The sequence below is a fragment of the Gorilla gorilla genome, chromosome 8, assembly GCF_029281585.2.
Source record: "Gorilla gorilla gorilla isolate KB3781 chromosome 8, NHGRI_mGorGor1-v2.1_pri, whole genome shotgun sequence".
NCBI classification, from domain to species: Eukaryota; Metazoa; Chordata; class Mammalia; order Primates; family Hominidae; genus Gorilla; species Gorilla gorilla.
The window spans coordinates 92,323,428-92,340,516 of record NC_073232.2 but is presented as its reverse complement, the minus strand read 5'-3'; the positions used below and the strand labels follow the sequence as shown (position 1 = coordinate 92,340,516).

General features: G+C 50.7%; 1 protein-coding gene across 4 annotated transcripts in view; it reads left to right on the top strand.

Annotated features, from left to right (window-relative positions):
* The window catches only part of SFTPD (surfactant protein D), a 78,390-nt gene extending 62,119 nt beyond the window's left edge, over positions 1-16,271 (top strand). For 2 of the 4 annotated variants that reach the window (XM_055352437.2, XM_055352440.2), the window contains 7 exons: positions 3,176-3,377; positions 6,973-7,089; positions 7,348-7,464; positions 7,782-7,898; positions 8,342-8,458; positions 9,068-9,151; positions 11,648-16,271. In XM_055352437.2, coding sequence (XP_055208412.1) covers positions 3,176-3,377; positions 6,973-7,089; positions 7,348-7,464; positions 7,782-7,898; positions 8,342-8,458; positions 9,068-9,151; positions 11,648-12,024 — 1,131 coding nt within the window. In that variant the 3' untranslated portion in view covers positions 12,025-16,271. Of the gene's footprint in view, positions 1-735; positions 777-3,175; positions 3,378-6,972; positions 7,090-7,347; positions 7,465-7,781; positions 7,899-8,341; positions 8,459-9,067; positions 9,152-11,647 lie in introns of those variants that run through there. The other 2 variants (XM_019034918.3, XM_055352438.2) reach the window with 2 other exon arrangements.
* Positions 16,272-17,089: the final 818 nt, after the last annotated feature.

Sequence of the window (17,089 nt, the reverse complement as noted above, 5' to 3'; positions counted from 1 at the left end):
GGATTGGATAAAAGTAGCATCAGCTCAGGGGTCCTAACTAGTTACGAGAACAGTGCACAAGACAAACACCAGCTAAGATGGCAGGGAGAACAAGCCTGAACAAGGCAAGGCAGAGGTCTGCTAAGGGAAATCCATCCCACAAAAGACAAGCGAGGCAGGGGCTCTCTGAGGCCTAAAGCAGCATGCAAAAGAGCAACTCTTTCCAGGTGGCAGCTCCCTAGCTGCTGCCCCCACATGCTGCTGCCTCTGCAGCCACTCTACCTGCCCCACCCCTGCCCAGGTATTCCAAGCAGCTCTCAGCTCTTTCCCAATATCTGGGCAGTGCTGTAGAGAGAAAGGAAGAGGAGAAGTGGACACAGCAGGTCTTGGCTCTTAAGATCTGCAGTTGTGAGTTCCTTTTGCAATCGCTGTAGGTCATTGTGCAACCTGCTGGTCTCTGGACTCCTGATTTCTAGACATCTATAAAATACAGACACTGATGATGCCACTTAATTCACAGAGCTGTAGTGAGAAAGGTGCAGATGAGTTCAAGGCCTGATAGTGTTCTGCAAACTACAGTGATGGATGTGCATAGTATTGTGAATATCAGTGGCAGGTTTCCAGAACGCAGGTGGGGATAAGAGTGAGTGAGTCAATAAAGAAGAAAATTGCCCCACTTCTTGAAGGGAGTTTTTGGGGCTGGGCAGCTCAGGGTACAGGGCAGGCATAAATAGTGAGTGCCTGCCAAGCGAAGGCTAGTTTGCTTGGAGCTCCTGGGGCCTAACAAGAAGAAACCTGTAAGTGTCTCTGTTCTTGCCTTCTTTTTATTTTCTCCACATCCTGTAAATATCCCTCTGCCGACCTGGGCAATTCAACCTATTGGTGTGGAGGGTCTGTGTAGCTGTTCTGGTCTAGGAGGCATGCGCGCAGGAGGTGGGGAGCACAGGAGGTCTTATGGTGCTCTTCTGCCCCTTATTCAGTGGCCTCAGCCCAGGGGAGGATTTGCTTTCTGAGCTGGGGGTGCACAGGGTGGAAGAGTGGGTGTGACACTATCTAGACCTGGGATGCCACAGTGTGGAAGCCTCAGGTGGAAAAACGCAATGCTAATTTATCTCTAGGCTCTTTTCTGCACTGATTTCTTCAGAAAGGACAGTGGAAGAGAGACAAACCCAGGCACTCACAGGCTGGGGTTCTAAACCCATCCTGGTGCCAACAGCCTGTGGAAAAGCAGGGCAAGCCTGTTTTTCTCATAGCTTCAGGTCTTTACTTTAAAAAATATACTTACTGGAGTAGGTCTCTGATTTTCCAATCCATGTTCAGAGGAGATGGCCTTTTCAATGAAATTGTACTCTGAAAGCTTAGCATCAACTGGGCACTGCAGGGGTTGAGGGGGACCACAACTCTGCCCACTCCATCTGCTGCCCCAGTTAAGATGCCTCATCTGAATCCTGGGCCTGAAAACCCGGGTCTGCCCTCTCCAAGGGTCCTTCAAGCCACAGTGGCTGCTGGTGCCTTCTGTGCCATCTTGAGCCTGTAGACAGAATGCCTATTGCCTTTCATTCTTCCCCAGAATCAGACACAGGGCCTGAGGGGTGAGGGAGCTGCAGGGCACAGAACAATGCCCTTGCTCTGGCCTGGGTCTGGCCCTTGCTGCTCATGATTGAGCCTCTGCCAGAACAGGTGTAACAAGGTAGCTGCTGCTGGCCGTGAGCTCACCCAGGTGTTTCTAGAGACTACCAGGATACCTAAGGAAGTGGTGATTTCAAAATTGAAAGAGGCTAGTGAGAAATAGGGGTCATCCACAGCCCAGAATCACCAGCAGTCAAAGAAGAAGGCACTCCTCTGGGCAGGAAGCCCCCCACTTGCCACCACCCCAGTTGGCCTGGTGACCCCTTTCTTTGCACAAGTCCCTCTGGCTTGGTTCCTAGCCTCTGCGAATCTGATCAGCTCTTTTCACTCTCATAACTTTACGGTTTCTTATTGAGAGAAAAGATACCCAAAACAGGGAATGTCCCAGGTCCTGCTCTTATCCTGATCTCAGTTCCTGACCATCTTAGATAGTAAATGGGTGCCCTGTTGGGTAGTTGCTCTTGCTTACCCACAACACTAGCTTTCTGCCTGACTGAGCCTACCTGGCATGTCCTCTTTCCATATAAGACTTCTTTTTTTTTCTGAGATGGGGTCTCACTCTCTTGCCCAGGCTGGAGTGCAGTGGCACGATCTCGGCTCACTGCACCCTCTACCTCCCGGGTTCAAGAGATTCTCCTGCCTCAGCCTCCCGAGTAGCTGGGATTACAGCACACACCACCACATCCGGCTAATTTTTTATACTTTTAGTAGAGATGGGGTTTTGCCATGTTGGCCAGGCTGGTCTCGAACTCCTGACTTCAAGTGATCTGCCCACCTCGGCCTCCCAAATTGCTGGGATTACAGGCATGAGCGACTGTGCCCGGACTCCACACACTTCTTTTCCAAACCCTCTCAGGTCTTAGAAGAACTCTAGGTGTCTCAGGATTTCTCCTACTGCTAGTTTTGTGTCTCTGAAAACTTTCACCTGGGTTCCCTCTGGGACTTTTCTCTAGAGGCAGCACCTGCTTGAGGAATGGCAAATCGCCAGGCAAATGTAAACCACACTCCCAGCCTGCACTTGGGAAGGACATCACTAAGCACTCAGGACTCTGGCTGCATTTTCAGACCAGCACTATCAGCACCAGTGCTAGTCCATGCAAGGCAGCAAGCGAGAAGAAACAGGCTTGCCTTGTCTGAGCTAAGCCAGTTGCCTCAGTGGTACAGACAGAGAGATGGTCTAGGGAGTGGGGGGGGGGGGGGTGTCCTGCCCAGAGGCACTCAATGAACCCTTCTTGATGTGCCCCAGTGAGGAATGCTACATCCTAGCCACTGTGCCAAACTTAGTGCCCAAGGGAAGGCACAAGAAGGGAAGACATGAGCACCTGGGAATGGGGGATGCTGCTGTCAACCTATGTCAGAGTTCCAGCTGGGTAACTCATGCTGTCCATCCAGACCTTGTGCCCACCTTGTCCTTAAACTGCTTTTGGATTCCTGCTGCTCTAGACCCCATAGCAGAGGACAGAAGGAGGGAATGGGGGCTTCTTGTCACCTCTAGAAGCTGAGCCAAGCCCTAAACCATGTCCATGAAGCATAAGCATGTCTTTTGTCTTTCTGTTCACCTCTCCAGGCCATGCTGCTCTTCCTCCTCTCTGCACTGGTCCTGCTCACACAGCCCCTGGGCTACCTGGAAGCAGAAATGAAGACCTACTCCCACAGAACAACGCCCAGTGCTTGCACCCTGGTCATGTGTAGCTCAGTGGAGAGTGGCCTGCCTGGTCGTGATGGACGGGATGGGAGAGAGGGCCCTCGGGGCGAGAAGGGGGACCCAGGTAGGGTGGGGCCCTGGGCTTATCCTGCTGCGGAGGAATGGTCATTGGAACTGTAACTAGCCCAGCAACTCTGGGTACTTTGTTATGGAAGTCTGGAGACGTGTTTCTTCCTCCCAAGGAGGCGAGTTCCACACCGCTCCACCAGCTGGCAAACAAGTGGCTGTGCTGAGCCCCCATGTGCCTCCTCCAGCACCCAACTGCCCTAGCTCCTCCTCTAGGATCCCCGGATCCTTCCTATCCCAAGAGCAAGCAAACAGTGGTAAATTACTGATATCTGGGGCCTTCTAGAGCCCTGTGCCAGCAGTTAGCAGTTGTTCATTCCAATTAAATGATGCCTGTGCAGGGCATTAAATATTTTAAATATTTAATGAAACACTACTGCATGAAGGGTGGGAAAAAATGGGGCTCCATGGCTCCATTCTCAAGCCTAATCAAGAGGATTTGCTCTAATACATTACACGGAGAGAAAAGGCACTCACATTTCTTTGTCCACCCTTGTGCTTGGGCATTCACTTGAGTAGGTCATTTAATCCTCCCAAGAGTCTTACAGGGGACATATTAATCTCCTTCGACAGGTAAGAAAATGATGATGCAGAGAGGCTAAGTAACAACCATTCTGGAGGTGGAAAGGACGAAGGCTCTGCATCAGACTGGCCTGGGCTTTACTGCTGGCTCCATCTCCACACTGGGAGAGCCCCTCAGTGTCACTGAGTCTGTTTTTTTATCTGGTAATGGGAATGATATCTACCACCCAGTGATGAATAATTGAGCCAAAGGCTTTATTTTTTCTTGAGTCTTTGGGATAAAGTTGCATTTTCTGCTGTACCTAATAGGTGAATTATCTTGAGCTTAGCAGAGGTACTGATGAGTAAGGGAATTGTCCCTGGAAATACTGCTCCCCGCTTGTAGGGAAAGATCTAGGTCTTACTGGCAAGAAAGGAGAATTCCATCAGCCAGCAGCATGAACTGAGGGACCTCTATGACATTGGGCAGGGCTTCAAAGGGATCAGATACAGTCTTTAACTTTCCGGAAAGACGAAGCAACATCCCCAGGCTTTGTGGGGTAAGGGGCAAGTAAGCATCTGCCTATCCCTTACAGACAGAAAGTGGCTCCCAACGTGAATGGGATGGGGCTTGGGGAAGGCTGTCCAGGGGGGATCCCAGAATGGGGGTGGGGTTCATCTTGGCAGCTCTTTCTCAGAGATTCCCAACTCAGTCTGGCCTCCAGTGGGGCCCCGGATTTGAATCTCAGGGATCTTTCCCACAATGGCCCTGGGAGCTTGCTGCCTGAAGCATGGTCAAGGCCTCCCTTCCCCACATATGTGCCTCAACCCATGCACATTCCAGGCCTGGCTTTGGGTCAGTACTTGGACAGAGGACAGAACACAGTGGGGCTGCAGGATGAGGCTCCACTCTGGCTTCTCAATCGCAGTCTCTCCAGTCACTCCACTGTTACAGGTCTGAGGGCTGGGTTCCCTCAGAATCCTCAGCATCCTCAGAATCTACCCAGAATAGGTCTCTGTGGGCCAAAGTCTGTGCTCGTGACAACCACCCCTGCAGAGTTGGAAGCATGTGGTTCCCAGAATCTGCTACGAGGAAAATTGGGGCTTGAAAGAAGAGATCTTTGAGCAGGGGTGGAGGGTGAAGCTTGAGTCACTCTGGTGACACCCCCGACGTATCATGGAGGGTAAATATGACCCAGATCCTGCCTTTGGGGGGAACAATTCCTTATTCCTCAGCACCTTCAGCATTCCTGCTCAGCAATATTCCGTGGGGGAGTCCCTCCAGGGATGCTCGTCTCCCTTGGACAAATCACACACCTTACAGCAGCCCATGAGTCCTGGCAGGACCACCCTGTACCCCTGTACCCCTGCTGCTCCTCTGAATTTGGTGCTGCCACCCCTACTCAGCTCCAACCACATAGCTTCTTTCTGGCCCCCGGTCACGCTCAGCCTCCTCCCTCTTTAGGGGCTTGCCATTTGCTCTTCTCATAGCTGTCCCTGCAGCTCACACTTCACCTCCTTCAGGACTTTACTCCTGGATCACCTTCTCAGTGAGGCACTCCCCGACCACCCTACCAAAAACAGACCCTACCCCCAACACACCCCATGCTTTACTTTTCCCTGTGGCATTATATCTAACATACCATATGTTGTACATTTTTAATGTTTTATTATCTGTTTCTATGAGATAGAGTTGAAGCTCCCCAGAGAAGGGCTGTTTATCCCCAGTATTTAGGACAGTGCCTGGCATGTATTAGAGGCTCCAGGGATATTTATGGAATGAGTGAATGGAAGATGGAAGGGGTGGAGGAATTTTCGGAGTCAAAACAGGCAAAAGGCTGGGCCATAAAGCTCCACTTCAGGTGGCACTCGGGTGCAGGTCTAGGTCTCTGGGTACACTACGATACACAGTGAGTGTTTTGAAAGGCATGGGTGCAGCATTTGGGGAGGTGCCCCTCCTCCACCCTGGTGCTCTCATGGCCTCCATAGTTTGTGTACCAAGAACAAGTGGGCTGTAACACTCCCTTCTGGAGAGTGACATTTTTCTCTTGGTCCATCTTCCTGCTGCTGACTTGGCCTGGGTGAAGCCCAAGCAAGGCTCCACCTGGGGTCAGGACATCCTGCCTTGAGGAAAATGTGCTGTTGGGTGTCAGAGGTGGGGCCTATCCTATAACCCTCTGTGCTTCCATTTCATCCCTAATAAGGACGGTAACCAGTGGCCGGACCCAGGGCACGGAATTCCACTGGGCATGGAATTCAGATGTTTCCAGGTGGTGGTGCTGCTGGGATACGCCAGCACAGATTCTTCCACCCATCCAGCAAATTTACCCACAACCACATGCTCGCCCCCCACAGAGGCCTGGCCTCCTCTGCCATGGGAGCATGGCTTCCAAGCCTGAAATGTCACCTCCTCTCTGCAAATCTCCCTCGATTCTCCTTGCTCTTAAAATCCCACTTTCTCTTTGAAGAAGAAAGCTCTGAGTGTGTGAGTGCTGGGGTGGGGACGCTCGGATGAGATGAGGGACACTTCATGCATTGTCCTTCCTCTCCCTTGTCTCACAGTGTATTATGAACCCCCTGCTGAGCAGGACCTGAGGCTAAGCTCAGATTTGCATCTTGCCTAGTGCTAGGTATAAAGTAGATGCTGCATAGATGGCTCTTAGTGAACAAATAAATGAGCAAATCGACCAATAACTGAATGAACAAGTTAGTACCACCTGTCTGGTGCCATTTCTGGTTGGCTTCCCTGATATATATATATATATGGAATGCAAGAAGTCCATGATCACAGGTAAGAGCTGACAAATTGCCTGCCATCAATACAGTGGCCTTGGGGTAGGGGAAGGAGCACCGCATAGAAGGTCAGGCAGGTCTTGGCTTTAATCCACCTCCAGCTCTGGAAGGCTTCTTCCTCATCTATAAAATGGGGATGTTGATACCCATTTCCTGGATCACCACTGGGCCCGGGTGTGTGACGGTGGAAGTCTCATGCTCTGCAGAATCCTGAAGGAATGCTAGGGGCTGATCCTGCAGGAGGCTGGCCCTTTCTGGGTCTAGGGCCAGGTCTTTGTCCATTTCTTCTGCTGCTACAGGTTTGCCAGGAGCTGCAGGGCAAGCAGGGATGCCTGGACAAGCTGGCCCAGTTGGGCCCAAAGGGGACAATGGCTCTGTTGGAGAACCTGGACCAAAGGGAGACACTGGGCCAAGTGGTGAGCAACTGGGTGTCGACTTCAGGTGTTTCCAGGTGGTGGTGCAGCTGCAAGGATATGCCAGTGGGCACGCACAGAGCCCATCCCAGGAAGAAGGTTGTCTGAAGGTGGCACTGGGTCATTTCAGGACAGATAGGACCTGCTGTTGGGAGGACAACAATGCTGCCTCCCTTACCTCTGTTATTACCCTCACCTTACTACACATTCCTCCTGCCAAGAGGATTCATTGTTACTGACCGGGCTGGTGCTTTTGCTCAGGACCTCCAGGACCTCCCGGTGTGCCTGGTCCAGCTGGAAGAGAAGGTCCCCTGGGGAAGCAGGGGAACATAGGACCTCAGGGCAAGCCAGGCCCAAAAGGAGAAGCTGGGCCCAAAGGTAGGTGGCTGGTCTGTGGCCAGTCTGAGAAGGGAAAGGAGGAAGGACAAGTGTCCATGATATGACCTGAGGCGTGCTCAGAGTGCCAGGGAGAGCCCAGAGCCTTGATGCTGCAAAAGCTTGCCATGCACCCTCCCAATCCCCACAACTGCAATATTTTCCTCTCACCCTCCACAGAGGAGCCCCAGAAAGCAAGGAGAGTCTCCCCACTTCTCTCTCTGACCCTAAAGTTGTGGGCAAAAAGCTCCATTGCTAACAAAACCACACCTGCTGAACGCACTCTTAGCTGTGTTTGTTCCTGTGTGTTCCTTCTTCAGGAGAAGTAGGTGCCCCAGGCATGCAGGGCTCGGCAGGGGCAAGAGGCCTTGCAGGCCCTAAGGGAGAGCGAGGTGTCCCTGGTGAGCGTGGAGTCCCTGGAAACGCAGGGGCAGCAGGTGAGCAGTGGAAAGAGCTGGGCTGGGCTGGGTCCAGTTCTCCTGTGCCTGCTTGGAGCTGTCAATGCCTACACCCCCTCCACCACCCACAAAGGCATAGGTGGTATCGCTGGAACATGGAGAGAATCTGTATCCAAGAAGGGTGCATGAGGGGGCTCTGGGGACTGTTCCTATCTAGGGAGAGTGGGGTGCCAAGCAATGGAGAAGTCTGTATACAGGGAAGGTTAGTTGTTGGGTGGCGGGGCAGTTTTCCACAGAGGGGTTGATTGCTGGGTGACAGGGACAGTCAGTGTACAGGGAGCTGCATGGCTGGGTACTGGGGACCATCTGTCCATTTCTGGGCAATAAGGATAGTTAGTCCATGTATGGGAAGGTAAAAAATGCTAAAAACAAAAAAAAAATAAAATGAGTACATAGCTCACCCAGTTCTTCTTTTACCCCAGGGTCTGCTGGAGCCATGGGTCCCCAGGGAAGTCCAGGTGCCAGGGGACCCCCGGGACTGAAGGGGGACAAAGGCATTCCTGGAGACAAAGGAGCAAAGGGAGAAAGTGGGCTTCCAGGTAAGGTAGCAGCTCCTGGCCCAGGGAAGCCCCGCTGGGGCATGGGTTGGCAGAGAGGAAGCCCTCCTCATCCCAGAGGAGGGGCTCTGGGATGTGTGCCCCATTAATGGCAGCTGGTGGGTGGAACTCAGGAAAGGCAGACAGGCTGGAAGGCAGGAGCACGGGGCTCTGGTCTTAGCCACTTAGTACTCATGGGAAAGCAACCTGGGCAGCTTCTCCATCTGACTATCGGGAAAACTACAACTGCCTTCCCAATTCATAGGACAGTTTTGGGCATTAAAAACCGAGTGGATAGGAAACACATGAGTGTGTATTCCTGCCCAGCAAGCCCCCCACCCACCCAATGGAGATGCCATTATATTCCAAGACTTTAAAGTCACAATGTCATCTGGTTCAGTGTCAGTGAAGTACAGGCAGCAATCTGTTCATAGCAGAACCATAAGACATCCTTACACAGCAGAGGCCAGCTGTGTCAGTAGATGTGGGCTTGCTGTGGGTCAGCCCCACAATATGTGCCCGAAACTAGACACCCTTCCTTTGGGGCCCAGACTCTGAGCTCTTCCTTCGCTCTCTGGACAAGTCTTTACTTGGCCATTTTCTCCCCTCCAGATGTTGCTTCTCTGAGGCAGCAGGTTGAGGCCTTACAGGGACAAGTACAGCACCTCCAGGCTGCTTTCTCTCAGTATAAGAAAGGTGAGTTCCTGGATCTGAACCTGGACCCAGCACTGGCATTGGGCCCCACACTAGATCTCGACCTTGGTTTGGCCTTTGGCTGGGGCTAGACCTTTGGCTGGGGCTAGACCTTTGGCTGGGCCTGAGGCAGAGCCTGCCCTGGGTCTAGGATGGGAATGAGCTGGGACCTGTGTAGGGCTGGACCTGGGACTGTGGCAGGGGGTAGGGCTCAGGCTGGGATGGGGCTAGAAGAGGGCAGCCACCTGCTCCTGGAGCTCAAAGTAGATCCAAGGGGGCAAAGGAGGAAGATGTGGCCCCTATCACCAGCTCACCAGGCTGGCAGTAGCATAGTTAAGGCCATCAGGCTCCTGAACTACCCACCAACCTCAATGCCACCTGTGCCCTGAGACAAATTGTTGTCCTGAGTCCAGTGCAATTCAGTAGAGCCTCTCTCCTGCCTACTTTGTGCTGGTCCCTCTGATAGATAAGGGGCTACCCAACACGGGCTGCATTTCTTACCTCAGAGGGGCCAGGTATGGGAGTCCCCAGTGATGCTGCTGCACATCCCAAGGCAGCCCAGAAACCAGATACTGTTCTGGGAACTAGGACTGGGGTTCTGCTCTGGGGGTACAAGGCAGGTGGGGGCCTGACCTTGGTATGTGGCCATCAGATATCTCACCTTAGACGTGCTCTTGGTTCAAATAGGGGGCAGGCTGCTTCTGGGCTCCAGCCACTGCTGGGCTCTACCTGCAGCTCTGGAGGTATTTTAAAGCAGAGACTTTGCCCTAACCCTGGAATCCTGAAGAGTCAGAGGCCTCCAGGGACACACAGCTGAGGGCCTGGTGCCTTTTTGAATCTCCACATCAGTGCCCAACTGCCCCTACTCTCCTCCGCCTTTCCTGATATCAGCTTTGAGTTCAGGCGCATCTCATTGAGCCAAAAAATAAAAGATTAAAGTTTTCTGAAGTAGTAGAGCATAAAAGGGCTGACTGGGTGCAACACAGGTTTGGCTTCTAAGTACCCAAGCTCTGAAATGAGAGTTTCAAGCATTTGGTATATATCTCTTTCTGCCTATGCTCTAATTCACGCAGAGGCACAGTGACAGAAACACACAGGGGAACATGTCCATATGCACCCACCGCATGTGTGTGCACTTAAACACCATCACTCACTCCACCTCCATCTACATACATGAGCTCATATGTTGTCTATATAGCACACACAAATATGCACACACATCCAGATGAACCTTACATACTCCCACGTACCTTTGGGTAGATGCACATATATTCAAAGGCATGCCCACATATGTGCATGGCACATAAACTTAGTAATGGTACATGAACTCTTATGCTGACTTTGTTCAGGGCTGCTCTGGGTGCCACCCTGAGCCCATGGAGAATCTTAAGGACGATGAGTCAGGGTGCAGCCTGCATTCTGAGCAGCCCAACAAAGCCAGGGGCACAGCCTTCTCTGAAGCTTCCAGTGTCCTTTGCAGAAGATTTCCATGCATGGGCCCAAGAGCCACAAAGACAGACTAAAAAGAGATACTTGACATGTCACACAGGCAATGCTTTTGTGAAGTGAGCCCTCATTTTAGAGATGAGGAAATGGAAACCCTGAAAAGGGAAGTGACTTTCCCTTGCCCACGCAACAGCTTTTGTGAAGTGAGCCCTCATTTTAGAGATGAGGAAATGGAAACCCTGAAAAGGGAAGTGACTTTCCCTTGCCCACGCAACGTGGATCTGAATGCCTGGTCTTCCAGTTCCCACCCAGGGCTGTCTCCAGCACTAACACCACTCCCCTGCGCCTCACTCACACATGCCCTTCAGATGCTCTCCTCCACTCCCTCAGCACCTCCCAGGCAGGCTGACTGGCTAGGACATCACCCATGTGCACACTAAGAGGCCGACATGAGGCCAGACCCAGAGCAGAGATTAGCATCTGACAGCTTTCAGATGTCCTCTCCTCTTCCTGTCTCTCCCCTTTCATCAACCCATCACACAGCACAGACCCTCTCCGACAACCCCACATCCCCTACTGTTGTACAGGGTGACAGTGGGCTAACTGCAGGTGTTTTCTGTACTCTCAGAAACTGGCCTGGTCTACACTGTGATCAACTTGGGAAAAATTGTTCATTTCTACCTAGTAACTGAGAAATCAATTCTAGTATATAGCATGTGCCAAAATAGAAAGAGCATGTCTGAGCTTTGGTGTCAGACTGAGTGAGGTTGAATTCCTAACTGCATGTTTGCTGCTTGTGTGACTTTGAGCCTCTTAGCTTCTCTAAACTCCAGTGCTCTCATCTGTAAGTGGGGAATCATGGTGTCACCTCACAGGGTAGGTCATGGGACGGGGGCTGTTCTGGAACAATCTCTCTTGCATTCTCTCTGGCATCCTGATGTGGTGCCTGTTTGGGAGGTCTGAGAGGCTCAGGTTGGGGCACAGAGGTCTCAGAGCCCCTGAGCTTTGGCCAGGTGATCCCACAACCCCAACCTGACTCTCTTCTTCTCCTAGTTGAGCTCTTCCCAAATGGCCAAAGTGTCGGGGAGAAGATTTTCAAGACAGCAGGCTTTGTCAAACCATTTACGGAGGCACAGCTGGTGTGCACACAGGCTGGTGGGCAGTTGGCCTCTCCACGCTCTGCCGCTGAGAATGCCGCCTTGCAACAGCTGGTTGTAGCTAAGAACGAGGCTGCTTTCCTGAGCATGACTGACTCCAAGACAGAGGGCAAGTTCACCTACCCCACAGGAGAGTCCCTGGTCTATTCCAACTGGGCCCCAGGGGAGCCCAACGATGATGGCGGGTCAGAGGACTGTGTGGAGATCTTCACCAATGGCAAGTGGAATGACAAGGCTTGTGGAGAAAAGCGTCTTGTGGTCTGTGAGTTCTGAGCCAACTGGGGTGGGTGGGGCAGCGCTTGGCCCAGGAGTTTGGCCAGAAGTCAAGGCTTAGACCCTCATGCTGCCAATATCCTAATAAAAAGGTGACCATCTGTGCTGGGAAGGACTTCTCTACAGAATGTGGCCAAAAGTTACAGCTGCTGCAGGACACCACAGAGTGAAATGTGAGGCTTCCTTCACACTAAAAATCCTTTCAGGGGAAGAAGGGGCCAGCCTACTTTCCCTATAAGGGATAAAAGTGGGTCTCCAATGACCTTCCTGTCCCTAAACCCAAAGACTCCTTTTCAGCCCCTTTTCTCAAACCATCAGCTGCATTTGACCCTGCAGATCTCTCCCTCCTCTTTCAAGCACTTCCTCCTCCCAGCTTCACAGATACCACTCTTGCCTGGTCTCTTTTTTTTTTTTTTTGAGACTGGGTCTCACTCTGTCACCAATATTGGAGTGCAGTGGTGCGATCTGGGCTCACCGCAACCTCTGCCTCCCAAGTAGCTGAGACCACAGGCATGAGACACCACGTCCGGCTAATTTTTTGTATTTTTGGTAGAGATGATGTTTTGCCATGTTGCTCAGGCTGGTCTCGAACTCCTGGGCTCAAGTGATCTGCCTGCCTTGGCCTCCCAAAGTGCTGGGATTACAGGTGTAGACCACCGCCCCTGGCCCCTTATTAGTCTTTTTAGCTCGTCCCTCTTTCTCTCCTTGACCATTTAATGGTGCAGTGCCAAAGTCTCAGCTCTCAGCTGTCTTCTCTTCTTACACTCACTCCAGAGATGAGCTCATCGCGTCCCCTCATTCAAATTCCTTCTGGAGGCTGGTGGCTCCCCTGCAGATGTATCCCTATTCAGCACCTCTTCCTGAACCCCGGATTCCTCTAGCCAGTTCAGGCTGGAGCCCACGGATAAAAGGAGGCTCCCAGCCTCCATGGCTGCCTCTTATTTCAAGGTCTGAGCCCAGGAAGCTGCACAGCATGGCAGGGTGACCTGGCAGAGAATGTCTGCCTCCCCAGCCAGGCCACATGGCCCTGCACTCAGTAGGCCCTTCCTCACCCCTGCACCGCCCAGGATCTCTCTCCATCACTGCCAACATGACTGCCTCTTGACTCATGGGAGGAGTACCAGCTGCACAATCCTAAAGCTGTCTGAAATCTTAGGGAACTTTGGAACAAAGGGTCTCTGGGCAAGCTCCGATTTACCTCCAATCCTCTTCTTGCCTGGTGATTCCAGGAATGTTCTTTCCCCATTCAACCTTAGAGATAATCTAGTTAAATCCTCCTCCTCATTTTCCAAATATGAAAACCAAGGCACAGAGAGGGATGAAACTGTGCAGGGACAAAAGGGGGTGTCAGTGTTACAGCTGGGTCATTAGCAAGGTCATTTTGACCCTAAAGCCTATACATTTAGGCTGTAAATATATAGGCCAAAGATCATGCATATTTAGTTGATTTGACATATTATTGCACATAATGATTTAAATGACACCTGTGTTCAAAAGATGTCAGTGACACCTGGATGAACCATGGCCCCATAAAAGGGGCAAACAAGGCCGGGCGTGGTGGCTCATGCCTGTAATCCCAGAACTTTGGGAGGCTGAGGTGGGCGGATCATGCGGTCAGGAGATAGAGACCATCCTGGTTAACACGGTGAAACCCCGTCTCTACTAAAAATACAAAAAATTAGCTGGGCGCGGTGGTGGGCGCCTGTAATCCCAGCTACTCGGGAGGCTGAGGCAGGAGAATGGTGTGAACCTGGGAGGCGGAGCTTGCAGTGAGCTGAGACTGCGCCACTGCACTCTGGCCTGGGCAAAAGAACGAGACTCCATCTCAAAAAAAAAAAGGGGGGGGGCAAACAACCTCTTTCCTGATAGAAAATCAGCCACTCTCTCCTTAGTTTACACAAACCAGGGGGACTTCTCTTTCTGGATGGGACCCCCCAGTCCCATCCCTCTTCCCGACACTCCTACATTTCATATATAGGACATCATGTCTATAAAACAAAAGCCACACTTCAAGACAGCATGCAGCCCAGGTTCTCTGCTAAGATCGTTCTCCAGTTACTGAAAAAAAAAAAAATCCCCAAATTTGTGGCAGCTTCTGAAATATAAGTCAGTTACACAATAATGAGCAAACTACTCAGAGACCACACCGAAACACATTCATCAAGGGAGCTCAGAATGGCTTTTTTATTACAAGTAAGAGAAAACACTTGGATGTAGCATAAACCAAGAGAAGTGTTTTTTTCTCTGAATAAAGGGTTCCAAATGGGCTTAAAAAGGACTAGGGGGACTCAGGTAACGGCATGCTCTCTCCCTGGCTTCTGCTTCTCCCTATGCATCTTTGCATCTTTCCCTCTTTTGCACACCAGCTTCCTCTGCTTCCTGGTCTCTTGACTACCCAAGCATTAAGAATCATGTGTCCTAAAGACGGCTGCACAGAAATCAGAAACTCTCCAATGGGATCAATCGGAAACTCCTGTGGAAATGAGTCTTTCTGTCTCAGATGCCCGCCTCTGGTCCAATCAACTAAACTTGGGGAGTGGGTCCGCGTGGTACAATATGGCCACTGGGATAGATGCAAGATCATGATGGTCTGGGAAGACCCCCTGAAAGTGACCACTACCTACCCCAATACTTAAGCCAAACCTACTTCTTGCTAAGGGAAAAGTCAGCGTAGTTGAAGTGTGTGGAGAGAAAAAAATCTCCTATGATGTTGAAGGCCTGGAATGTGGATACTTCAAACCCCAAGAAGAGGCTTCAGATCCATCAGTGCCATGGGCCACAGGGTTCTGGTTTGCTCTCCAGCACAGAGAACAAGCAGGGAGGGCCATTTGAGATCTGTAGGCACAGGCTGATTGGAGTAGGGGACTGAAGCAGTTATTTCAGAAATTCAGGTCCTAACCAGTTCCTGAGCACAGAGGTCTCCCCTGCACTAACACACATGGGCCAAGGTCAACACAGATCTCAGTGTCTGCCCCACCTTAACTGTAGCAGTCAGGGTCCCTTGTTTAGTAGCCTGTGTGTCAAGTGATTTGCATTCTCAGGTGATGTTGTGACTCTCACCATGGACACCATGAGAGCAGGCTGGGACCCATCCATGTCTGAAGCGGGGACTTTCACAGCAGTTTCATAGAGAAACCCCTGTTGAGTTAAAAAGTATACTCTCAAGTCTCATCCTGGTTTTCAACCTTCTGTCACCAACCCAGTCCACATTCCATAATGAGCAGCTGATGTGGAGCCCTCTGACGTTTGCTTTTCTAGGATCCTGTCTATGTTCTGAATCCCCTTGATACACATCACTGAAACTTGAGTGGCGTAAGTTCAGGGCATTCTCAACCACTCTTCCTTTCCAGATGTTCACCTTAAAATTCAAGTTTAATGATGTGCTTGACCTTTTCAAGTTACCTACCTAGAGCAAAGAAACTAGTTATCTATTAGAGAAATGCAGTCTTAATTTGTATGTCAAATATTTATCCAGGCATTGGATACAAAGATTGACATGGCTAGTCATGCCCTCGTGATCCTGCACTTCCCTAACATAACAAGATGAGTAAGCTGCAGGATTGTTCTGGCAATGGACAATAGCGGTGCTCAACAAGTGGATTTAGAATGAATGGATGGATGATAAGAGTTTTAACTAAGAGAATAGAGAAGAGACCTCTCTTTGTGCAATTACCAAGCCACTCATAGATCAAAGCAGTCTCCATTACTGTCCACTCTAATTGCCTGTGACTATTAGGCCTCTCTATGGCTAACAGCAGGCCTGGCATCTTATGGTAGGTTTTACTGTTTCTCGCCAATCTTTCACTGAGAGGACTTTTGAAGGCAGGCATGAACCTGTGATGTGGGTCACTCCTGGGGAGAAGCAGAAAAGAGTGGGTATACATTTCTAAAATGCCCTCTCGTCTGCTGCCATGTCTTCTGTGATTATAGACAGATTGGTAGATATAAAGTTCTTGTACAAGGCCAGGTGCGGTGGCTCACGTCTATAATCCCAGCACTTTGGGAGGCCGAGGCGGGTGGATGACTTTGAGGTCAGGAGTTCAAGACCAGCCTGACCAACATGGGCAAAACCCTGTCTCTCCTAAAAATACAAAAATTAGTTGGGAGTGCTGGCACGTGCCTGTAATCCCAGCTACTTGGGAAGCTGAGAAGGGAGAATCACTTGAACCCGTGAGGTGGAGGTTGCAGTGGGCAGAGATTGCGCCACTGCACTCCAGCCTAGGCAACAGAGTGAGACCCTGTCTCAATAATAATAATAATAATAATAATGATAATAATAATAATAATAATAATAATAAAGTTGTTGTACAATCAAACATTCTGGAACCTGAGCAGATGCATGGAAAGCAACTGCCCTTGAGCAAATGCATGGAAAGCAACTGCCTGGATCTAGGCAATGGACTTGTACTCTGAGTGATATTTGGGGGTTGTTACTGCAGCACCCATCCTTCCTGGATACATTTGAATATTAACACGTTTGCCCTCTATTTACTTAAGAATCTGTAGGCAATCTCAGACTACCTGGCTGAAACACCTTTGAGCCACAGAGAGGGACTTAGCAGCACCCTGCCTGAGCAGAATGGTCCTTATGTAAGTCCTGTTTGTAGGGTTGAATAAAGTATTTTTAAGATGTCTCTAGGCCCTTTGATCTGAGGAAATTGCAGAGTGGCCTCATTGCCAGCCCTTGTACATATTTATTTTTTAATTCCCTTAATACTTCATTTGAAGCATAAGTGCCTGGGGCCAGGCCAGGGCTGAAAGTTCTGATGGCAACTTCAGGCCAAGCAAACGCATTCTGTGACCAGAGGGAAGGATCAGGGCAGGAAGGGGATGCTTGGCCCCCAGCTAGAGAGACGGCCTGAGAGAACAGAGAGAGGATGAGAGGGATGGGGATCCCGCAGAGAACCTAGACACTTACTGTACCCCTATACCATGTTCACAGGAAAGAAAAGAGGGAGTGGAGGAAGGTGTGAGGACTTCATGAAGTGATTCTAAAGCTCTTATGAAAGAATGACTCTCAAGGGTTAGGAAAATTGCTTAAAATAGGATAATTAGAATGAACTTG